Source organism: Mobula hypostoma, chromosome 5 (assembly GCF_963921235.1).
Source record: "Mobula hypostoma chromosome 5, sMobHyp1.1, whole genome shotgun sequence".
Lineage (NCBI taxonomy): Eukaryota > Metazoa > Chordata > Chondrichthyes > Myliobatiformes > Myliobatidae > Mobula > Mobula hypostoma.
This window is the reverse complement of record NC_086101.1, coordinates 125,305,787-125,331,640: the sequence shown is the minus strand read 5'-3', so window position 1 is coordinate 125,331,640 and position 25,854 is coordinate 125,305,787. Positions and strand designations below refer to the sequence as shown.

The 25,854-nt window shown below is 42.3% G+C and overlaps 1 protein-coding gene across 1 annotated transcript in view; it reads right to left on the bottom strand.

The window, feature by feature from the left end:
• dnah6 (dynein, axonemal, heavy chain 6) overlaps positions 1–25,854 on the bottom strand; it is a 402,938-nt gene that overhangs the window by 335,637 nt on the left and 41,447 nt on the right. The window contains exons 8-13 of the mRNA XM_063047640.1: positions 18,615–18,622; positions 15,199–15,275; positions 14,970–15,109; positions 14,286–14,431; positions 13,350–13,550; positions 911–1,031 (exon numbers count right to left, since the gene is read on the bottom strand). Of these exons, the coding sequence (XP_062903710.1) occupies positions 911–1,031; positions 13,350–13,550; positions 14,286–14,431; positions 14,970–15,109; positions 15,199–15,275; positions 18,615–18,622 (693 nt within the window). The remainder of the gene's footprint in view (positions 1–910; positions 1,032–13,349; positions 13,551–14,285; positions 14,432–14,969; positions 15,110–15,198; positions 15,276–18,614; positions 18,623–25,854) is intronic.

Sequence of the window (25,854 nt, the reverse complement as noted above, 5' to 3'; positions counted from 1 at the left end):
ATGTGAACTTCACACTACTCAAGACATTTTCAGAGACAGGTGCATAAAAAGGGCCTGAAGGATCATTGGGGACCCAAGTCACCCCAACCACAAACTAATCCAGCTGCCAACATCCAGGAAACGGAACTGCAGCATAAAAGCCAGGACCAACAGGCTCCGGGACAGCTTCTTCCACCAGGCCATCAGATTGACTAATTTGCCCTGATGCAATTATAGTTCTATGCTATTTTGACTGTCCTGTTGTACATACTATTTATTACAAGTTACTATAAGTTGCACATTGCACATTCAGACAGAGATATAGCGTTAAGATTTTTACTCCTCGTGTATGTGAAGGATGTAAGAAATAAAAGTCGATTCAATTTAGTTCAATTCAATGTGCCAAAACCTCTCATTATGACCTTATCTACCTGTGACTTCACTTTCAAGGAATTATGGATCTGTATTCCCGGCTCCTTCTATTCTACCACACTCCTACTACGCTCACCATGTAAGTCCTACCCTGGTTTCTCCTCTCAAAGTATAATACCTCACATTTGTCTGCATTAAATTTCATCTGCCATTTTTCACCCCATTTTTCCAGCTGGTCCAGATCCCACTGCAATCTTTGATAGACATCCCCACTATCCAGTATATCCCCAAGTGATTAAAGAATACCAAGGAAAAAAGCAGCCACACACTTGACAGTTTGTTTGACAGCCCTGTGCAAAATCTACAGAAATTCTCAATCCTTCCTCAAGTAGTTACCCAAATTCTATGTGTTTTTTTTCATAAGAATTCTGAGAAGCAGGTACAATTAAAACATCTCTGAAAGCCCCTGTGCTTCACAACACTCTAGTACAATTTCAAATTTAAAAGACCAAATTAGGTTTATATCAGAATTAGCCAAAAAGGGCACAGATAAACATACCATGATCCTCCTCCTTAATAGCTTTCAAATCGAGACTTTCATTTTCCTGATAGCATAACCGAAATGTTTCAAACATTTCTGCAAATGTAAATGCTGCACGATATCCCTCCTCAATACACTCCTGAAAAAGAAAATTATAAAATAAATATTTATGAAATCGTAACAAAACGGAGGGATGTTAAAGGCTGATTTATACCTGCATAGTAGCCTACGCAAGTGGCCTACGCTGTTGTGAGCATTTATACTTGTGCATTGCTGTGTCTGCATCGCTCTGCAATTCACCGCCAAAACTCTAGTTGGCGGTGGGGTTTCTATGCCACTGTGTTGAGTTTCTTCGTGTTGAAACTCAACATAAAGAAACTCAAACTTCAAACAATGGCGCCTGACACTGAAGGAGGGTGAATTTTCTGTGCTTGCCCAGCCACTGAGAGACATGGACGAGGAAATGCATTTCAAATATTTTCCGATGTCAGCAGGTAGATTTGACAATTTGATTCATCGTCTCCAACCATTTATTTCACATCAGTGTACATACAGTATACTCAGAGACTGGCAATCACCATTCGAGTTTTAGCTTCAGGTGGAAGTCAACAGGCTGTAGCAGCTAGCTACAAACTGGCGTCAAGCACAGGGTCCTCCATAATTTCACAGGTCTGTAAGGCTTTATGGAAAGCATTGCAGTCAGAGTTCCTTCCCTGCTCTTCAGTTGCCCAATGGGAAGCTTTTGCAGCGTAGGAGGAAATGCAATGCTACCAAGCAGACCAATCACAGTTGTTATGGTCTGCATCGCCGCAATGCGTAGTTACATTTTTGGGGAGGTGCGCATCAGGCTACGGCATAAAGTACAGCATAGGGTATGGTGTAGGGTACGCGGCTACGCCGTACCTACGGCGTCAATTTGACGCAGAAGTATAAATTGGCCTTGGGAATGTAAGTATCTATAAAAATGTTCTCATTATTTGGCTTTCTTTACTTGCATTGCAAACATTGTGCAAACATTTTTCTGTTGTTTTAATAATCCATAATTGCAAATCTTATAGAGTTTGTCTAAACCAGCCTTGGGATGTCTAAAATGTTGCTGTTGAATTGCACACTCCTTTCTCACTTGGTATAGTGGACAATGATTTTATTGTGCAATAAGTCAGTAAGATCTTTAAATTTTTAAATAGCATTTGTATGACTCTTTCTGCAAATTTATCCTTAAGTTGAAGTAGGGAAGCAATGTGGCTTCTTTGTCAAGCAAAGCTCCAAACTAACCATGAAAAAGAGTCAGGACCAGAAGAAAGGCAGCAAGATGATTATTAGGTATTGTTTAAGTTTCCTCAAATATCTTTTCCTGGGTCTTCTACACTATCTATAATGCATCAGTCTTTGTATCATCTAACTCACTAATTTACCAACCAACCTACCATCCACATTTTCATCCAAGTCAATTATATCATAAACAACAGTGATCCCAATACCGATCTCTGTGGAAGTCACTGACCTCCAGTTAGAATAACTTCACTGACCAGTGACCTTTGTCTATGGGCAAACCATTTCCAAATTCAAGAAGCCAATTCACTGTGGATCCCATGCATCTAAATCTTCTAAATAGTTAATTACTGCCTGTTATGCTGCTGGCATTTAGGGCATTAATGAAGATCCTCCATCTGTGTCTGCCCTTGCCCATTTTCTCCATTGTGCCCCAGGTATAGTTCATTTCTGCCTCTGCGGTAAGAAGCCAAGTTGTCTTTGATCTCCTGCGCTTCCTCTGCCCTTCAAGGGTCCAATGAAGTGCTGTGTTGTTGATCGAATTGGCCTCTCTTCTCATCACATGCCCAATCCATCTCCAGCGTTTCCTCATGATGATTGTGGCCATGTCCTCTTGGTGACACTGAAGTAAGCCATGATTGGAGATCTTCCTTGGCCGGAAAATGTGAAGGATCTCCCAGAAGCTCATGGAGTGGATTGACAATAATTTGGCGGTTCCCTGTCATGCACCAGCATTCTGACCCACTCTGGAGTGTGGACAGAACACAGCTCTGGAACAGCTTCACCTTGGTGTTGACACTGTATTTTGCTGATCCACATATGTTGCTCATTGATCCAAAGAAGTTTCTAGCTTTGCCGTGTCTGCACTGAATGCAATCCTTGACCCTACCATCCTGCCGAATGATGCTGCCCGGGCAGGTGAATGTGCTGGAGCTGGGTAACCCAACGCCATATGCCTTGACAGGAGTAAGAGACTCTAAATTGATGGTCATAGTCTCAGTCCTTTTCTGGCTGACACTGAGTCCAACCAATCCTTCAAAGGTATACGGGTACCGAATTTTCTCTTGCATGTGCTGGTTTCAAAGTGATAGTAACGTGAGTCAAGGTCTTCTAAAGTAGAGAAGACCAGTATAAGTAGAGACAAGTCCACCTAATGCCTCTCTTCTCATCTTTTATTTGCCTCATAACCCAGTCAATCACCAAGTTCAATAATATCACTGATATAGTCATAGTCATACTTTATTGATCTCGGGGGAAATTGGTTTTCGTTACAGTTACACCATAAATAATTAAATAGTAATATGTAAATAATGCCAGGAAATGTCCAGGACCAGCCTATTGGCTCAGGGTGTCTGACCCTCCAAGGGAGGAGTTGTAAAGTTTGATGGCCACAGGCAGGAATAACTTCCTATGACGCTCTGTGTTGCATCTCGGTGGAATGAGTCTCTGGCTGAATGTACTCCTATGCCCCACCAGTACATTATGTAGTGGGTGAAAGATATTCTCCAAGATGGCATGCAACTTGGACAGCATCCTCTTTTCAGACACCACCGTCAGAGAGACCAGTTCCATCCCCACAACATCACTGGCCTTACGAATGAGTTTGTTGATTCTGTTGGTGTCTGCTACCCTCAGCCTGCTGCCCCAGCACACAACAGCAAACATGATTGCACTGGTCACCACAGACTCATAGAACATCCTCAGTATCATCCGACAGATGTTAAAGGACCTCAGTCTCCTCAGGAAATAGAGACGGCTCTGACCCTTCTTGTAGACAGCCTCAGTGTTCTTTGACCAGTCCAGTTTATTGTCAATTCGTATCCCCAAGTATTTGTAATCCTCCACCATGTCCATACTGACCCCCTGGATGGAAACAGGGGTCACCGGTACCTTAGCTCTCCTCAGGTCTACCACCAGTTCCTTAGTCTTTTTCACATTAAGCTGCAGATAATTCTGCTCATACCATGTGACAAAGTTTCCTACTGTAGCCCTGTACTCAGCCTCAGCTCCCTTGCTGATGCATCCAACTATGGCAGAGTCATCAGAAAACTTCTGATGACAAGACTCTGTGCAGTAGCTGAAGTCCAAGGTGTAAATAGTAAAGAGAAAGGGAGACAAGACAGTTCCCTGTGGAGCCCCAGTGCTGCTGATCACTCTGTCGGACACACAGTGTTGCAAGCACACGTACTGTGGTCTGCCAGTCAGGTAATCAAGAATCCATGATACCAGGGAAGCATCCATCTGCATCGCTGTCAGCTTCTCCCCCAGCAGAGCAGGGCAGATGGTGTTGAACGCACTGGAGAAGTCAAAAAACATGACCCTCACAGTGCTCGCTGGCTTGTCCATGTGGGTGTAGACACGGTTCAGCAGGTAGACGATGGCATCCTCAACTCCTAGTCGGGGCTGGTAGGCGAACTGGAGGGGATCTAAGTGTGGCCTAACCATAGGCTGGAGCAGCTCCAGAACGGGTCTCTCCAAGGTCTTCATGATGTGGGAGGTCAGTGCCACCGGTCTGTAGTCATTGAGGCCACTGGGGCGCAGCGTCTTCAGCACAGGGACGAGGCAGGACACTTCCACAGCACAGGAACCCTCCGGAGCCTCAGGCTTAGGTTGAAGACATGGTGAAGTACTCCACATAGCTGAGGGGAACAGGCTTTGAGCACCCTGGTACTGATACCATCCGGTACTGCAGCCTTGCTTGGGTTGAGATGTTTCAGCTGTCTTCTCACCTGTTCAGCTGTGAAGCCCACCGTGGTGGTTTCCTGTGGGGAAGTGGTATAGTCATGAGAGCAGGGTGGGGGACTGTGAGGAGGGGTAGGAGGGGAGAGTGGAATATGTGTTGGTTGGGAGCCGCAACAGATGACTTGTGGGGGATGGGCGGGGGCCACAATGTCAAATCTGTTAAAGAACAGGTTAAGTTCGTTGGTCCTGTCTACACTGCCTTCAGCTCCTCTGTTGCTAGTTTGCCGGAACCGAGTGATGGTCCTCATCCCCCTTCAGACCTCTCTCATGTTGTTCTGCTGGAGTTTCCACTCAAGCTTCCTCCTATACCTGTCTTTACCCTCCTGATCCTGGCTTTCAGGTCCCTCTGTATTGCCCTCAGTTCCTCCCTATTTCCGTCTCTAAACGTCCTCTTTTTAGCGTTCAGGATGTCATTAATGTCCTTTGTTACCCATGGCTTGTTATTTGAATAATAAATGACAGTCCTTGTCGGAACATTGCAGTCCACACAGAAGTTGATGTAATCAGTGATGCATTCTGTGAGCGCATCAATATCCTCTCCATGTGGCTCACAGAGTGCCTGCCAGTCTGTCACCTCAAAACAACCCTGCAGCACCTTAAAAGCCTCCTCCAACCATTTCCTCACTGTCCTCGAGGTTGCAGGTTTACTCTTCACCAGAGGCACATAGCAAGGTTTTAGATGCACCAGGTTGTGATCAGACCTTCCCAATGGGGGGAGGGGAGAGGAGCGGTATGCATCCTTAACATTAGCATACATCAAATCCAGAGTCCTCTCCCCTCTGGTTGTACAGCTCACATACTGCGTGAAGTTGGGCAGTGTTCTAGCCATGGTAACATGATTGAAGTCACCTGAGATGGTAATGAGGGCAGTCGGGTGCTGGGTTTGTAATCTGGCTATGACAGTGTAAATGATGTTACACGCTGACGTTGGGTTGGCAGAGGGAGGGATGTACACAACAACCACAATTGCATGTGAGATTTCCCTTGGCAAATAATATGGCCGGAGTCCAACAGCAAAAAAGTTCAATATCCAGGCTACAAACACGTTCCTTGATCGTAATATGACCAGGATTTCACCATCTGTTGTTTACCAGAACAGCAAGCCCCCCTCCTTTACGCTTACCGCTCTCAGTGCAATTCCAGTCAGCCTGAACGGTATGGAAGCCCTCTATGGAAACGTTTTGATCGGGTATGTCCTCGTGCAGCCATGTTTCAGTAAAGCACATAACACTGCTCTCCCGAAATGTTCTCTGACTCCTGACAAGTGCCGTCAACTCGTCCATTTTATTGCCTAGCGATCTCACATTGCCCATAATGAGAGAGGGGAGACACGGCTTATAACTTCTCTTCTCCATAAGCCTCTGTTGTCTCGACCCGGTCCTCTTTCCTCGCCTTTTTGATCCCCCTCTGCATCCTCTGTGTGTTTTCCTCCAGATTTCAGCAGGGGTGTCCGCCGCTCTGTTCACTAAACCGGCCGGCATAAGCGCAATCAGCTGGTCCCTGGAATAAACAATGCGACCATACTGCTGCCACGCTAATGCGACGTGTCTGAATGTAACTATTTCCTAAAAACCCAAATAAAACTCTCTCCACCAGCATGTTAGAGAGGGTGCAGCTTCAATGTGTTACCGTGTAAAAAAAATACAACAAATAACCTGAGTTACAAAAGTTTAAAAAGTAAGAAAAGTAAGAAAACTAGACAGAGCGACTGTAACAGGCTGCATGCACGACCGGCACATGTGCACATATCCTTGCCTCGCTGATATCCTTGACATCACACAGCCTTGCCTCCAAGAGGACCACAACCTTGTTGTATGGTTTGGAGGCGTGCCTCAATGACCCAGAGAGCTATGTTGACTAGAGTCAGGGCCTTGTGCTTTGAGTTTTAGTAGGGTCACCCATGCCAAACAGGTCAAAGGGTAGAGTCAGACTAAGAGTGGTCCACCGGTCCTCCAGGTTCTAGGGTTCAGCTCAGGCCTAACAACCTTGACTGGTCAAAAAAAAGTTACAAACATCGCAATGAATAATCCTTTATCTGTGTGTGACGGTATTCCTGAGACTCAACCTAGAATTTGCATGACTGAAAGCAGTGAAAACCGAAAGGAAGCTACTCACATGATGAAGGAAGCCCTGAACACCATCAAGACCAAGACCAAAATTGGCTTTTGGAACGTATGAACCAGGCACAACACTGGCAAGTTAGCACAAATAACTGCAGAAATATACCATTACGAAAACTGTACATATGCTGGGCATCAGTGAAAGCAGATATACAGGACCTGGTAGACTGAAGGCAGCAACTCTGTAACAGTTTTATACCCAGGAAAGGAAGATGGAAATCAATCAAAAGTAGGCTGACAAGAGTCAGGCTGAAAGGGAAGCAAGTGAATATGACTGATCCAGTGCTATGCTCCAACTAACAATAGTGACATTGAAGAAAAGAATGTTTTCTACAAACAGCTGCAATTGGAAGTAGAGTTAACAACATGCCATGACATAATCATCATCATGGGAGATCGAAACGCCAGAGTGGGAAATAACAACTCACACTTCACAAGAGTCATGGGCACACATGAATGTGGAATGATGAATAACAGTGTTATTCATGACTGGAGGAATTCTGTGCCATGAACAATCTGGTCATAGGAGGGACCCTCTTTCCACATCGTGAAATCCACAAACTGCCATGGTGCTCACCCAATGGAAGCAACAAGAACCAGATTGACCATTTAATGATCGATAGTATGTGAAGATGATCATTTCAGGATGTAAAGAAGAGAGGAGCCCATACAGGAAGTGATCACTACCTTGTTGTAGCAGTGATGAAACTCAAGCTGAAAAGCACTGGGACCAGAAAACATGAACAAAGACGTTTTGATGTTGAAAAGCTCAAGGGCACCAGTGTGAGATCTGACTTCACTATTCAGCTAAAGAACAGATTCCAGACCTTACAAGATCTTGACGAGGATGCATCAGTAGACAGGAAGGACAAAATGTGAAAACAGATTGCCTCGGTCTTCAAGGAAAACAGCGAGGCTTGTCTAGGATACAGAGGTGAAAAGAAAAACCAAGAATGGATACAGGAGCAAACATGGACAGCCTTAAAAGAAAAACAGAAAATTAAGAAGAAAGTGTTAGACACAAAGTTAACATGAATTAAGGTGAAACTTCAACTGGCATATAGTGAAGCTAACAAGAAAGTGAAGAGTCTTGTAAGAAAGGATAAGAGAGTCTACATGGAAGTTCTTGCAAAGGAGGCTGAACCAGCAGCTAATCCAGGTGATCATGGAAATAGATAGAGGATTTCAAAATTGGTATGCAGAAATTTGCAGTGGTCCCATCAGAGATAAGAAGAGTCTGCTTTTGGCAACTGAAAAAGAGCAAGAAGCATGGTGTACAAAGTATTTTAGAGAATTACAGAGAAGACCATCACTGATTGAAGAACCTGACATACAAGAGGCAGCAGAGGACCCCAATATCAACACAGATCCACCCAAGAAAGAAGAGATTTTTGCTGCGATTAAATCATTAAAGAACAGCAAAGCTCAAGCACGGGACATTTTGAAAATTGAACTGTTCAAAGTTGAACCAAAAGTTGCAGCAGCCATCCTGCAACCACTGTTTACTATAATCTGGGAACGAGGCAAGTACTCACAAACTGGATAAAGGGAGTTACTGTTCAGATCCCTAAGAAAGGAGTACTAAGTGATTGCAACAACTGGCAGGGCATCACACTTTTGTCAGTAATATTTTTGTCAAAGTTATTGTCCAACAAAGTACAGATGCTGTCGATGTGTGCTTGAGGAAAGAGCAAGCTGGCTTCAGGAGATACAGAGGCTATCGACTAGATCTTCACACTGCGTAACAGCATTGAAGAATGCACAGAGTGTCAGAGACAACTCTATGTGAATCTCTTGGACTTTGAAAAGGTTTTTAATAGCATACACAGGGAAAGCCTCTGGCAAATTCTCAGATCATATGAAGTCCCTTCCAAAATTGTCCAGCCTATCTGGAGTTTTATCCTAATTTCACCTGCACAGCTGGGGGTTGCAATTTGAGCTTTGACATCAAAGGCAAGACAGGCAAGACTGTGTAAAACCTATGAATGAGTGACCATATTGACATTGCCAAACACTTTAATAAAATCCATGGAGATAACATTCATAGCTCTAATGTTATCAATCACTTTCATCATCTCCTTAAAAACTCAGTCAAGACTTTGCCCACACAAAACTATGTTGACTGTCCCTAGTTTAGCCATGGTTCTCCAAATGCTCATAAATCTATCCCTAAGAATATCCTCCAGTAGCTTTGCTACCATTGATGTGAAACTCACTCATCTATAGTTAACAGCACTATCCCCATTTCCCTTCTTATATAACAGACAGAAGCTTGCTACCCACCACTCCCCTAGAACTCCCCCTATTGCTTGAATGAACACACGGATCTTGGACAAGGACCCAGAAATCTAATCTCTTACGTCTCCCAATAACATGAGGTATAACCCTTCAGGCCCTAAGGACTTATCCACCTTGACAACCTTCAATAGACTCAACATGATCTCTTCCTTATTCTAAAAATGCCCTAGCATTTTAGGAGGCTTTGCTCTGATCTCACCTCCAGTTACTTACTTTTGGTAAATTCTGACACAATTTACTCATTTAGGACTTCATCCACATCCTCTTTTTCTAAGCACATATTCCCTTCTTAATCCTTAGTTATCCTCTTCTCAATGTTGGTGTAGAATGTATTGAGATTCTCTTTAATCCTAGTTGCAAAGGACTTTTCATTGGCCACCCCTTTCTCTCTTGATTCCCTTTTGAGCTCTTTACTAGCTCTTATATAATCCTCGAAGGTCCTGTTTGATTTCAGCTTCCTCATCCTTAGATGTGCTTCTTTTTACTTCTGGACTAAATTCACAACCTCTTTCATAGTCCAAGGATCCCTTCCTTACCATCCTTGTCCTTCCTTCTTGGTACAACATATCTGTCCTGTACACTGCGTAGTTAATTTTTAAACACCTTCCACACGTCCAATGTGGACTCACATGAAAACAGATGTGCCCAATTAGGTAAAGAGCTTCACAGACAAATTTGGGCAGGTGGTTGTCAGTCAGCTTGTCTTTAAAATTCAAGCTGATGCAGGTATTTTGAAGGTGTAACCCATGGAAGGAAAATGGGATATTGTGGAAATACTGTTTTGATAACAAACATTAATCTTTTTACTTAGGGACTAAAGTTCCTGCCTAATAATTATTTGTTCTGCTCCAATGTAATGCTTATCCACAATATCCATACATATTCCTTGTCAGAAAGTCCACACTTGTACTTATCTATAACTTTCAATATACTCTTTCAAAACATAGATGTAATAAGTATAAGTACAGGTCTTATCGCAAAGTCCATATTTATTCTTCCAAACAACTTTTCCAAAAGACACTGAACTTATTTTATATTATCATCAAGATTAGTTTACCAATCATGGAGTCAAAATTTTAAAATACGTAATAGTTATGGTTAGTATCAAGAATTATGTTAAATAATTTCTTCATTTTTTCTTTATTAATTTTATTCTTGAACTACTTATGAAAAAGCCAAAGTATTTTTAACTTTGATTGCATTATATTAGCAAGAAAAATTGCAATTAATATTATTATCCAAATAACAAAGTATAATTATATAGCAGTTTCATTTTAATAACTGAATCAGAGAACTATACAGAATAATTATCTCTTTAAACAAAGAGTACAATGTTGTTTCACCATAGTTGTCATTAGTATTATAAAGTTAACTGGTATTTCTACTCCAGATCATACAAATGCATTTGAATAGATTATGTTCCAATTTCATAGCACATCTCTGGAAAGTCTACCACTAACAGGAGAAAGTCCACCATTACCCAGCAGTTATGTGCCTTGATAAAGTTCTACTGGCACTTGATCACACCATCCATGTACTGATCCTCCATCCTGCTTTGAAATTAATATAATGGCATCATTGATTAAAATTACCCAGATCTTGTCAGTGATGTAGTGATAGGTTTTACCATTAATCTCTCCAGGTTTCCATCCTAATATAACACAATTTTCTCTATTCTGTCTCCCGCCCTTCCTCTGTAATTTAAAACTTTTTAAAAGTTTTTTAAAAAATCTTTAACTGTTTTCTGTTCTGATGAAAAGACATCAACCTGCAATGTTAACTCTGTTTCCCCCTTCTTAGATGCTATATGATCTGCTGAGTATTTCCAGTATCTTCTCTTTTATTTCAGGTTACTGGCTCCTGCAATGTTTACATCTAGATGTAAAGGTCTTTGGTCATTTTTATGCCATATTTAGTGGACCAACTGCCTCAAATATTCATATGCAATTGATAGTCAGTTTCAATACCTGTGTTGCAGTTGACTGTTGGCAGTTCTAGATATCCTAGATTGTTACCCACTATTGTGGTTTCAATCAAGCCGTTGGGCTGGTATGCATTGTGGTTCAATCGATAATCTCCAGCCCAATGACTGAATGCACAAACACATTTGTTATCAAAAGAGTATTTCCACAGTATCCCCTTTGTCTTCCATGGGTCACACCTTCAAAATGCCTGCATTAGCTTATGTTTTAAAGCTGATTGACAACCAGCTGCCCAAATTTGCCTGCGAAGCTCCCTACCTAATCCAATCAAAACACCTGATATTACTGACCTCCCAATTATCTGAAACCTGATTGTTTCTCTGACTATCATTGGTGCAACCCTTGACCATTGACTTCATTCACTGACTATTGACCACCAATGATCAAAATCCTGTCAGAACTAAACCTTCTGGTCCTTTGCTCAAACTCCAAGTTAAATAGTAGTCTGGCCTATCAGATAACCTTGAATGATTTACAAGGATGTTGCCTGGATTGGGGAGCATGCCTTATGAGAATATGTTGAGTGAACTTGGCCTTTTCTCCTTGGAGTGACAGAGGATGAGAGATGACCTGATAGAGGTGTATAAGATGATGAGAGGCATTGATCATGTGGATAGTCAGAGGCTTTTTCCCAGGGCTGAAATGGTTGCCAGAAGAGGACACAGGTTTAAAGTGCTGGGGAGTAGGTACAGAGGAGATGTCAGGGGTAAGGTTTTTACTCAGAGAGTAGTCAGTGAGTGGAATGGGCTGCCAGCAACGGTGGTGGAGGTGGATATGATAGGGTCTTTTAAGAGACTTTTGGATAGGTACATGGAGCTTAGAAAAATAGAGGGCTATAGGTAAGCCTAGTAATTTCTAAGGTAGGGACATGTTCGGCACAACTTTGTGGGCTGAAGGGCCTGTATTGTACTATAGGTTTTCTATGCTTCTATGATTTTCAAGTCAAGAGCTGCTATCCAGCTTTGGTTCTCTTAGTCAACTGATCTATTCTCTAAGCCACATACTTAATATAGCTTCAACTCCAGAAAAGCAAGATTTCTTTTGAGCTCCTCAATGGCAAAGTGAGTTCAGTAAAGCCCTTTAACAATGTGAGACATTTTCATAAACGTAAATTTCCATGTGCCTTCTATCTATTGAATTTCCCCCTGGCAGGCTTTTTGCTGTCTTTTTGGTCTATTGCAAGTCAAATGTCTGTTGCACCTTCGTATTTCTGTTGTAGGAATCTAAGGCTAAAAACATTGGATTATATCATTCCCTCTTGATAGATTTCTTAGAGAAAGTGCTAGTTTCTGTTTATGTTTCTAGGTGACAAAAAGTAAGGTAACATTGATATTAACTTAATAGATAAATGCCAACAAAATATTAGATTTATATTATTCCATCTGAAAGTCCAAATTTGATTACAAAAATGTCAAACAGCATAGCAAGTTAGGCAATATAATTTGTTAATATTATTTATTTTTCTGCAGAGGATGGTAATCTATATTGAACAACCTGCCAGAGGAAGTGGTAGAGGTGGGTATAACAACAACATTCAAAAGACATTTGGACAGGTTCATGGATAGAAAAACTTTAGAGGAATATGGGCCAAATGCAGATAAATAGGACTAGCCCTAGATGGCACTGTTGGGATGTGCTGAAAGGCTTGTTTGCAGGTTATATAACATATGACTCTAAATACTAGTCCCCATTACTCTTGGTTATGGTCTTTACCAATAAAAGTATACCAACTGAGAAAGGCTATTCCAAATTATCTACCAAACTTGCTAAAACGGGTTAGTAGTAAGTGTGTCAGTGACAATTCAAACTTGCAATTATCCTTCTTCCACATGAGAATATATCTGGTACACAACAGTATAGTGAATACAATGATCCTGCAATGAATGGGATATTCAGGGTTTGTAATCAAAGTATTAAATCCTTAATAGGTTTGAAATTCAAGAATTAATAGATGTACTTTAAATCACACTTGCTACACTAAACTTGGAGATTTTAATGGTTAACATATATTGATTAACAGTGAATGCATAAAATAGATCATACCATTATCTTCTGGATGGTTTCTATCATGTATTTGTCATCTTCAAGGATGTCTGCCAGGTTTGGTCCCTCACCACAAGTTTTTTCTTCAACTTTTTTATTGATAATTGGACTGGTAAAGGCATTAAAGTATGAGTCAGACACAAGATTGGTTATGGAGAGGACAACTGCCTGCATTTGTAGGACAATATCTGAAATCCCAACCTGACAAACAAAACACATGAATCAAAGTCAAATAAACATGACACGAGATGCATTTAATTTATTCCTATTTATACTTCAGAAAATTTCTGGAATATATTTATTTATATTAATTTGAGCGTATTGTTCCTTTTTTCCTTTGTGCAAAACTGATTTCTGAGCTCATAAAATTTTTAGCTTGAAGGGCAGAAAGATGCACAGTAGCATCACTGGTTAAATCTTTAGTTGGAAGGATGGCATCGTGGTTAGCACAATGCTTTACAACACCAGTTGTAAGACTGGGGTTCAATTCCCACTGGTGAAGTGTTTGAACGTTCTCCCCATGACGATGTGGGTTTTGTCCTAGTGCTCCATTTTACACCCATATTCCAAAGACATATTGGTAAGGTTAGTAAGTTGTGGTAGGTGTGCCATGTTGGTGCCAGAAGCTAGCACTTGTTGGCTGCCTCTAGCACATTCCAAGTGTGTTGGTCAAGGACAAAAAATGGCACATTTCATTGCATGTTTCATTGTTTTGATGTACATGTGACAAATAAAACTAATTGAATAAGCTAATCTTTAATCTTTAACAGTTTGAGTTAAATACTGGCCACTGTACTTCATAATGTTGTGGGATAACATCTTAAGACATTTGAAATAATAATTCATTATGAAGATAATACCATGTTTCTCAGGTTCACAACAAAGTAAACAAACAAATGTAATTACTTAGCTGGAAGTTAACTATTATTGACAAACCTCAAATTCCCCCAAGGCAGGCCGAAGCAGCAACTCATTATAAAGTAAAATCATGTCTACAATAAACATTGGTGTTAAAGCAAGTTCTTCCTCTTGAAGAGCTTTCGCCTTGAGATCTTCCTCATCTAAATCTTCATCCTCATCATCTTCTCCAAGGACATTACTCATGTAAATACTAGATGCAGTAACCTGTGCAAGTGATTGACAGAGATAATAATATTTTTAACATTAAAATACTGTGAAATCAATCCATCGTCCAAAGTTCCAAATAGTCATCCGGCAATTACAGTGTATACATGCTTGAGCATTTTAATCTTGGCTGCAGCTTCTTTAATGGAGACACAAGAGACTGCAGATGCTAAGATGTTGAGCAAAAAAATACAATGCTAGAGGAACTCAGTGGGTTCTTTAGTTGACTTTCTCCAGAATCTTGATTTTTACTTCAGCTTTATTTTAGCACTTAAGTTTATAGAGCAATGACAGCACGAGGAAACATGGTAGCTACCGAGTGTAGCCCCCCAAACTGATATGGATTATCGCACAGTTTCATAAAAGCCAAGATAACATGTTACCAAGAACATGCATAGATTTTTAAAATGTATTTCTGCCATTCCTCAAGGAAAATGTGACAAATATCCTAAATATCTACCTTCTTTTCCAATTCACTTTCTTTGTCCTGCTCACTTGTGCTCCAAATTCTAATTAGTTCTTCCTCTGGAATATGCTTCAGCTTCTCTGCTAGTTGATTATATAAAATTGTAATGGACTTTACTGCAAGGACGTGCAATGTGTTGACTATGAGATAATCTGTAAGCCGGATGAAGCTAAAAAGGAATCAAATATATTAGGTAGTTGAGATTTATCTTGAACAGTTTGTGTTGATTAAAATGAAGTTTTATGTCTTCGCACTAACCAGGTTAACCTCCTGCAGTGAGATCTCTTGTTTGCTTGTCCTGTATAGTTTATTTTGTCGGATGATTCCGTAAGAATCTCAAAGGCAATATTGGAATGCAAAATATCAGTCTCAGCAATTTCTGTAAGTCAAAACAATATTTCTTATGTAATCAAAACAGTCATGCAGTACAGTTAAGGAAACCAATAAATATTTGTCTCAAAATTAGATTATGGCTCCTTGTGTAAGTTCTCCCAAAAAGGCTAATTATATTATTAATAAAGACTTGATGTCAGTAGATACGGAGCATTGTTTGTAGATAAAGTCCAAATTTAATAACTGGGAGATATTTAATGGCTAGCTGGTCAGAATTCAGGACCAAGATGTTCCTATGAGGAAGAAATACAAGGAAGAAAAGTTTTGGGGACCTTGGATGACCAGAAGTGTTGTCTAGTAGGCAGCTGTCAATCCCAGGGAATCATGAGTTTACATCTCTGGTGGACTGTGGCCTCTCCAGCACGCAAACCTGGGCAGGAAGATTTGAAAAACCATCTGGTGCCCATGCAGCAGGTCCCCCTCTCCACATCACTGTTGTAGTCCAAGGGAAGGGCAAGCGCCGATACAGACTGGCAGAGTGTCGATGTAGAGGTTGCCAGAGAGTAGCTGTAAACAACATCAAACCACCTTAGGTACCCCGGCTCCAGATTTCTTCCTTGGGGTTTACTTCTGAACCCTTTCCCATGGGTGGGTATGACCGCAAGGCAGCTGAGGTTTAAAATCAGAGCTTTCCTTCTCCTAGGAGGGCTGCCATCCAAGAATGATGAGCCCCACCTGCCTGAAGAAGTGTTGTAACTTTAGTCAAAAAGGAAAGAGATGCATATAAGATGTTTAGGAAGCTGAAATTGGGTTGGACATTTGAGGAATATAAAAGAAGCAGAAGTATATTTAAACAGGAATTCAGGAGGGATAAAAGAACCAGGTAATGTCATTTGCAAGTAGAATTGAAGAAAATCCCAAGGCATTTCATACATACATTAAAAACAATAAGATAATAAGGGGGAGGTAGAACCACCAAAGGACAAAGGATATAATTTACACCTGGAGCCAGAGGAAGTGGGTGAGCTACTAAATGAATAATTTGCATTGGTATTCACCAAGGAGAAGGACATGGGATAGCAAGATCAGCGAGAGGATTGCTGATATTCTAGAGTATGTTGATACCAATAAGGAAGAAGGTGGTGTTGGGGCTCTTGAAGAACATTAGGTGATTAAGTTCCCTGGCTCTGGTGGGGTCTATCCAAGGTTATTGAGAGAAGTAAGACAGGAGACTGCCAAGGTGTGGACAGAAATCTGAGTACAGGTACCCTCTTTAATAACAGGTAAGGTTCCCAAGCACTGGGGACCAATCAATGCTGTTTCTCTGCTTAAAAAGGGCTATAGTGACAAACCAGGAAATTATAGGCGAGTGAGCCTTACATCAGTGGTAGGGAAGATATTAGAAAAAATTCTTAGGGATGGGATCTACTTACATCGGGAAAAGTATCGGGACAGCGGGTAGTGTATGCTAATGTAGGACAAGAGAGCATTGGCAATGAGCAGTAAATCTCAATGTCTGTACCAGTGTTTTTGAATGTTTGCATGATTAAATCTTTATGTGTGAGTATATCTTTAAAATGTATCTACAGGTTAACTTAAGTGGCAGTTACTTTTGTTGAGAGCTGGAAACTACTACCCCTTTGTAGTTCTGAATATTGCTTAGATGATTTGTTTGAGCTTGTAAACCAAGTTTTAGAGTCATAGAGATATGCAGCTTGGAAATAGGCCTTTTGGCCCAACTGGTCCATGCTGACCAAGATTCCCATCTAATCTATTTCCATTTGTTAGAGTTTGGCCCATATTCCTCTAAACCTTTCACATCCATGTACCTGTCCTTTTAAATATTGTTAATGTATCTGCATTAACCATGTTCTCTCGTGGTTCATTCCATATAGACACCATCCTTGGTGTAGAAAGTCATTCCCCAGCTTTCTGTTGATTACAAATGTCACTCAACATTTTAAGAAGGGAAGAAGGCAAAAGAAAGGACATATGGGGCAATTAGCCTATCCTTAGCAGTTGGGAAAGTGTTGGAGTCTATTATTAAGGATGAGGTTTCGAGGTACTTGGAGACTAATGACAAAATAAGTCAAAGTCAGCATGGTTTCTATAAAGGGAAATCTTGCCTGATAAATCTGTTAGAGTTCTTCAAGGAAGTAACAAGCAGGGTAGACAAAGGAGAGGCAGTTGATGTCATTTACTTGAATTTTCAGAAGGCGTTTGATAAGGTGCCACACATGAGGCTGCTTAACAAGATAAAATCCAATGGTGTTACAGGAAAGACACTGGCATGGATTGCGTAATGGCTGACAGGCAGGAGATAGTGAGTGGGAATAAAAGGGGCCTTTTCTAGTTGGCTGCCAGTGACTAGTGATGCTCCTCAGGGGTCAGTATTGGGACTGCTGCTTTTCGCATTGTTTATCAATGACTTAGATAATGGAATTGATGGCTTTGTGGCAAAGTCTGCAGTTGATACAAAGATGGGTGGAGGGGTAGGTAGTGCTGGGGAAGCAATGCAATTGCAACAGAACTTAGAAAAATTGGAAGAATCAGCAAAAAAAAGTGGCAGATAGAATGCAGTGTTGGGAAATGTATGATCACGCATTTTGGTAAAAGGAACAATAGTGCGGAGTATTATCTAAATGGGGAGAAGATTCAAACCTCAGAGGTGCAGAGGGCCTTAGGAGTCCTCATGCAAGACTTCCAGAAGGTTAATTTGCAGGTTGAGGTTGCGGTAAAGAAGGCAAATGCAATGTTGGCATTTATTTCAAGGGGAATAGAATATAAAAGCAAGGAGATAATGCTGAGCCTTTATAAGATACTAGTCAAGGCACACTTAGAGTCAACAGCTTTGGGCCCCATATCTCAGAAAGGATAGGTTGTCATTGGAGAGAGTCCAGAGGTGGTTCACAAGGATGATTCTCAGAAATAAAGGGGTTAACATATGAGGAGTGTTTAGCAGCTTTGGGTCTGTACTCACTGGAATTTAGAAGAAAGCAGGGGGATCTCATTGAGACAAACTGAATGTTGAAAGGACTAGATAGGGTGGATGTGGAGAGGATGTTTCCTATGGTGGGGTATCCAGAACTAGAGGGCTTAGCCTCAAAATTGAGGGGAAAACCCTTTAGAACAGAGGTAAGAAGTAATTTTTTTTAGCCAGAGAGTAGTAAATCTGTGGAATGCTCTGCCACAGACTGCAGTGGAGGCCAAGTCCATGCGTATATTTAAGGCGGAGGTTGATCGTTTCCTGATTGGTCAGGGCATCAAAGGATATGGTGAGAAGGCAGGTGTATGGGGTTGAATGGGACCCTGAACAGCCATGATGGAATGGCGGAGCAGACTCGATGGGCTGAATAATATGACATCTAGATTTCAGGAGGACATCAAATCCAAAAAATCAAGACCATAAGGTATCCAGGCAGAATTAGGACATTCAGCCTAACGAGGCTCTCTGCCATCTCATCACAGCTGATTTATCATCCCTCTCAAACCTATTCTCCAACCTTCACCCTATAACAGTTAATGCCCTAACTAATCATATCTAGCTCCACTTTAAATATACTCAGCTGTCTGTGGCTGTTTGTCTCCAGAACGAGGGGTCACAGTTTGAGGATAAAGAGGAAGCCTTTTAGGACCGAGATTAGGAAAAACTTCTTCACACAGAGAGTGGTGAATCTGTGGAATTCGCTGCCACAGGAAACAGTTGAGGCCAGTTCATTGGCTATATTTAAGAGGGAGTTAGATATGGCCCTTGTGGCTACGGGGATCAGGGGGTATGGAGGGAAGGCTGGGGCGGGGTTCTGTGTTGGATGATCAGCCATGATCATAATAAATGGCGGTGCAGGCTCGAAGGGCCGAATGGCCTACTCCTGCACCTATTTTCTATGTTTCTATGTTTCTATGATATCCATAGAGTCACACTACCTTAACTACAGAAATTCCTCCTCATCTCTGTTCTAAAGGAAAGTCTGAAGCTGTGCCCTCTGGTCCAAAGCACCTTCACTATAGGAAACATCATATTTAGGTACTCATTGTCTTCGCTTTTCAATATTCAATAGGTTTCAATAAGATCTCCCCTCATTCTTTTTATCTCCAACAAGTACTGACCCAGATCAGTTACAGTTTCGGGGAGTGGCAAAATGGATAATGTGTCTAACTATGGATCAGAAGATTGTGGGTTCAACTCCGATCTGGCTCATTGACTTCCTTTTCCTATTTCCGAGGATAGGTTGAGTGGGCTAGGTCTTTTCTCTTTGGAAAGGAGGAGGATGTGAGATGACTTGATAGAGATGTACAAGATGATAAGAAGCATAGATAAAGTCAACAGCCAGAGACGTCCTCCCAAGGTGGAAATGGATAATATGAGGGGGCATAACTTTAAGGTTTTTGGAGGAAAGTGGGGCCAATATCAGAGGTAGGTTTTTTACACAGAAGGTGGTAGGTGCCAGGGTGGTAGTAGAGGCAGATATATTAGGGACATTTCAAAGACAGCTAGGTAACGTAGATAAATGTAAAATGGAGGGAAGGGTTAGATATAACACAAGAGATTCTGCAGATGCTAGAAATCCAGAGTAACGCATACAAAATGTTGAAGGTACTCAGCAGGTCAAGGAGCATCTATGGAAAGGAATAAACAGTTGACATTTCAGGTCAAGACCCATCATCAGGTCTGGAAAGGAAGGCGGAAGAAGCCAGGATAAGAAGGTGGGGTGAGGGGAAGGAATGCAAGTTAGAAGGTGAAGCCAGGTGGGTGGGCGAGGGGTGTTGAAGTGAGAAGTAGGGAGGTAATAGGTGCAAAATGCTATAGAAGAAGGAAACTGGTAAGATAGGAGAGTGGACCATGGAAGAAAGGGAGTAAAGAGGGGTACCAGTGAGAGGTGTTTGGGAGGTGAGGAGAAGAGAAGAGGTAAGAGGGAGTTTGGAAAAAGAGGGAATAGGGAGGGGGAAACATTATCAGAGGTTTGAGAAATCAATGTTCATACCATCAGGCTGGAGGCTACCCAGATGGAATATGAGAAGGTGCTCCTCCAACCTCATCATGGCAGTACGGATTTAAAAGAGACTTCCTCTTCCGTGAATAAGAAACAGCCCCCCTGTATATATTTTTGATTTGGCCCTAATGTGTCCCACATTGCATTCTTCAATATAGCTTGTATTTGAGAAGTTATGGGAGCTTTCATTTTGAAAACTTAGAAAATGTGGGTCTTTTTGCAACAAAACTCTTTTGGATTATATAGGAACAGTTAACCACAAAAGCTATATTTTTTTGTACTGTCCCAACATACACTTGTTAAAATAACATAACAATTATAAATGCTCAATATTGTTTCAGCTCTCATTTCTCTCGTTACATTACACTGTTCTTTCTGTGGCCTGCCTTGCAAATCTATAATGACTAAACATCCTCTCCAAGGAATAACTCAGCAAACAAATGACAAAATTTGCTTAGGATTTTTATGAATTGATGTGTTTGCATCTTATTTGAATCTCACAGGCAGGGCTGGACAGGTAAGGACTGATAAGATAACTGCAGTTTATTCTAATACAAGAAGCTGATAGGTAAGGCAGAAGACTTGGGGTGTACAAATGGAATATTATAGTCATAACCGAAACATGGTTGAGGAAAGCGCAGGAATCTGGGTTTAAACATGTTACAGGGATGTACGTAAAAGAGGAGGTACATTGATTTGGGACAACAACATAGCAGTACTTGGGAAGGATATTACAAGATCATCCAGTGAGGCTATATGAGTGGAACTTAGCAATAAGAAGGGGGTGATCACTTTGCCGAGGTTATATTATGGGCTTCCCAGTAGCACACGAGCATTCAAGGAGCAAATACCTAGGAGGTCACAGGTACCTGTAAGAATTACAGACTTGATGGGTAGATGCAGGCAAATGGGTCAGCATGGGCAATTGGGCTAAATGGCCTTTTTTCAGGCTGTATAACTTTATGACAGAGGGGGCCATGAACCAACATGTCAGAATGGGAATGGGAATTGGAATTAAAATGGTTGTCTACCAGGAAATCCTGCATGTTGCAGATGGAAGTTAGAGAAATCTATGCTCGTGCTGTCAGGTTGGAGACTACCCAGACGGAATATGATTTGGACTATGCGATTAATGGATTTGTGGCTAAATTTGCTGATGAAACAAAGATAAGTGGAGGAGCGGGTAGTGTTGAGGAAACAGAGAGCCTGCAGAGCGACTGAGATAGTTTAGGGGAATGGCAAAGAAGTGGCAAATGAAATACAATGTTGGAAAGTGTATGGTCATGCTCTTCGGTGGAAGAAATAAACGGGCAGATTATTATTTAGATGGGGAGAGATTTCAAAATGCAGAGATGCAAAGGGACTTGGGGGTTGTTGTGCAGGATACCCTAAAGGTTAACCTCCAGGTTGAGTCGGTTGTGAAGAAGGTGAAAGCAATGTTGGCATTCATTTCCAGAGATATAGAATATAAGAGCAGGGATGTGATGTTGAGGCTCTATAAGGCACTTGTGAGACTACGCTTGGAGTATTGTGTGCAGTTTTGGGTTCCTTATTTTAGAAAGGATATACTGACATTGGAGAGGGTTCAGAGGAGAGTCACGAGAATGATTCCAGGAATGAAAGGGTTACCACATGAGGAACATCTAGCTGTATTCCCTGGAGTTCAGGAGAATGAGGGAGGATCTCACAGAAACATTCCAAATATTAAAAGGCCTGAACAGATTAGATATGGCAAGAGAGCGCAACTTCAGGATTAAAGGACGTCCATTTAGAACAGAGATGCAGAGAAATTACTTTAGACAGAGGGTGGTAAATCTGTGGAATTTGTTGCCATGAGCGGCTGCAGAGACCAAGTCATTAGGTGCTTTTAGGGCAGAGATAGATAGGTTCTTGATTAGCCAAGGCATCAAAAAGTATGGGGAGAAGGCAGGGGAGTGGGGATGACTGTAAGAATTGGATCAGCCCATGACTGAGTGGCAGAGCAGACTCAATTGGCTGAATGGCCTACTTCAGCTCCTATATCTTATGGTCTTATGGTCTAACCTGAGGGTGGTCACAGTGTGAGAGTAGAGGAGGCCATGGACTCACAAGTTGGAATAGGAAAAGGAATTGGAATTGAAATGGTTGAACATTGCTTGTTACAGATGAACTGAAGTGCTGGACAAAGTGGTCCTCCAATCTCTATCACGTCTCACACCGAGTTGCCTCATCCAGAAGAACTGTTTGGGGCCCTGAATGAAGGTGAGGGAGAAGGCCAATGGGTAGGTGTAGCACTTCTTCTGTTTACAGGGTTTAGTGCCAGGAGGGAGATTAGTGGAGAGGGATGAGTGGACAAGGGAATCACATAGAGTGCAATCGTTGCAGAAAGCAGATAGTAGTGGGGAGGTAAAGATATGTTTGAGTGTAGGATCTTGCTGAAGATGGTAGAAGTTGGACAGAATCAAGTGCTGGATCCAGAGACTTATGAGGTGGCAGGTAAGCATAGGAGGCAACGATTCACCTGCAAATCTGATGGGGCTGTTTACTGTATTCAGTGCTCCCAATGCAGCCTCCTCTACATCAGTGAAACCTGACATAGTTTGGGAGACCACTTTGTCACGCCCCTTTGTTCCATCTGCAACAAGAAATGGCCAACTATTTAAATTCCAATCCTCATTGCCATTCCAACATGGCGTCCTCTACAGTCACAATGAGGCCACTCTCGGTCTGGAGGAGCAATAACTCTCATTCCATCTGGGTGGCCGCTAACCTGATGACATGAACATGGATTTCTATAACTTCCAGTAATTTTTCCCCACTCTGGCTCCCCTCTTCTCTTCTCCTCACTTGTCTGTCACTTCTCCCTGGTGCCCTTCCTCCTTCCTTTCTCCCATGGTCCACTATCTTCTCATATCAGATTACTTCTTCAGCCCGTTACCTTTTCCACCTATCATCTCCCAGTTTCTCATTTCATCTCCTCCCCCCATATACCTGGCTTCACCTATCACCTTCAAGCTTGTACACCTTCCCCTGCCCCACCTTCTTATTCTGGTGTCTTCCCCCTTCCTTTCCAGTTGTGGTGAAGAGTCTCGACCCAACATTGACTGCTTGTTCTTTTCCATAAATGCCGTCTAACCTGCTGTTTTCCTCTTGCATTTTGTAAAGGCTATATTGATTTTAGAGTAGGTTAAAGGGTCAGCACAATATCTTGGGCTGAATGGCCTGTACTGTGCTGCATTTTTCTATGTTCTATATTCTATCGAGGAGCCTGGAAACAGAAACTATCAGACCAGCCATTTTGATTATGATCTTTCTGGATTAATCTCAATTTCCAGTACTTGGGTCATGGTTGAATATACCAAGATGATTCAAGAGAATCTGTAGTCATTTCTTAAATGCCGCCAGCAACTTTCACACGCCCTCAGAAAATGTATCCCAGTTACTTACCACTCTCTGGATAAGAATAAAACCCCATCAGATCTCATATAATCTTTTATCCATTAACTTAAATCTGCGTCCTTTAGTTTTCTCTTCCTCTGATATGAAGTAAGTTTTCTTACAGTCTACCATATCTAATAACTATTATCTCATATACCTCGAGCACAATTCCTCTTAACCTCCTCTGCTCCTGGGTAAACAACAGGAATTCTGCAGATGCTGGAAATTCAAGCAACACACATCAAAGTTGCTGGTGAACGCAGCAGGCCAGGCAGCATCTATAGGAAGAGGCGCAGTCGACGTTTCAGGCCGAGACCCTTCGTCAGGACTAACTGAAGGAAGAGTGAGTAAGGGATTTGAAAGCTGGAGGGGGAGGGGGAGATGCAAAATGATAGGAGAAGACAGGAGGGGGAGGGATGGAGCCGAGAGCTGGACAGGTGATAGGCAGAAGGGGATACGAGAGGATCATGGTACAGGAGGTCCGGGAAGAAAGACGGGGGGGGGGTGGTGACCCAGAGGATGGGCAAGGGGTATATTCAGAGGGACAGAGGGAGAAAAAGGAGAGTGAGAGAAAGAATGTGTGCATAAAAAAGAGTAACAGATGGGGTACGAGGGGGAGGTGGGGCCTAGCGGAAGTTAGAGAAGTCAATGTTCATGCCATCAGGTTGGAGGCTACCCATACGGAATATAAGGTGTTGTTCCTCCAACCTGAGTGTGGCTTCATCTTTACAGTAGAGGAGGCCGTGGATAGACATGTCAGAATGGGAATGGGATGTGGAATTAAAATGTGTGGCCACTGGGAGATCCTGCTTTCTCTGGCGGACAGAGCGTAGATGTTCAGCAAAGCGGTCTCCCAGTCTGCGTCGGGTCTCACCAATATATAAAAGGCCACATCGGGAGAACCGGACGCAGAATATCACCCCAGTCGACTCACAGGTGAAGTGATGCCTCACCTGGAAGGACTGTTTGGGGCCCTGAATGGTGGTAAGGGAGGAAGTGTAAGGGCATGTGTAGCACTTGTTCCGCTTACACGGATAAGTGCCAGGAGGGAGATCAGTGGGGAGGGATGGGGGGGACGAATGGACAAGGGAGTTGTGTAGGGAGCGATCCCTGCGGAATGCAGAGAGAGGGGGGGAGGGAAAGATATGCTTAGTGGTGGGATCCCGTTGGAGGTGGCGGAAGTTACGGAGAATAATATGTTGGACCCGGAGGCTGGTGGGGTGGTAGGTGAGGACCAGGGGAACCCTATTCCTAGTGGGGTGGTGGGAGGATGGAGTGAGAGCAGATGTACGTGAAATGGGGGAGATGCATTTAAGAGCAGAGTTGATAGTGGAGGAAGGGAAGCCCCTTTCTTTAAAAAATGAAGACATCTCCCTCGTCCTAGAATGAAAAGCCTCATCCTGAGAGCAGATGCGGCGGAGACGGAGGAATTGCGAGAAGGGGATGGCGTTTTTGCAAGAGACAGGGTGAGAAGAGGAATAGTCCAGATAGCTGTGAGAGTCAGTAGGCTTATAGTAGACATCAGTGGATAAGCTGTCTCCAGAGACAGAGACAGAAAGATCTAGAAAGGGGAGGGAGGTGTCGGAAATGGACCAGGTAAACTTGAGGGCAGGGTGAAAGTTGGAGGCAAAGTTAATAAAGTCAACGAGTTCTGCATGCGTGCAGGAAGCAGCGCCAATGCAGTCGTCGATGTAGCGAAGGAAAAGTGGGGGACAGATACCAGAATAGGCACGGAACATAGATTGTTCCACAAACCCAACAAAAAGGCAGGCATAGCTAGAACCCATACGGGTGCCCATAGCTACACCTTTAGTTTGGAGGAAATGGGAGGAGCAAAAGGAGAAATTATTAAGAGTAAGGACTAATTCTGCTAGACGGAGCAGAGTCACTCTGCTCCGTCTAGCAGAATTAGTCCTTACTCTTAATAATTTCTCCTTTTGCTCCTCCCATTTCCTCCAAACTAAAGGTGTAAATGGGAGGAGCAAAAGGAGAAATTATTAAGAGTAAGGACTAATTCTGCTAGACGGAGCAGAGTCACTCTGCTCCGTCTAGCAGAATTAGTCCTTACTCTTAATAATTTCTCCTTTTGCTCCTCCCATTTCCTCCAAACTAAAGGTGTAAATGGGAGGAGCAAAAGGAGAAATTATTAAGAGTAAGGACTAATTCTGCTAGA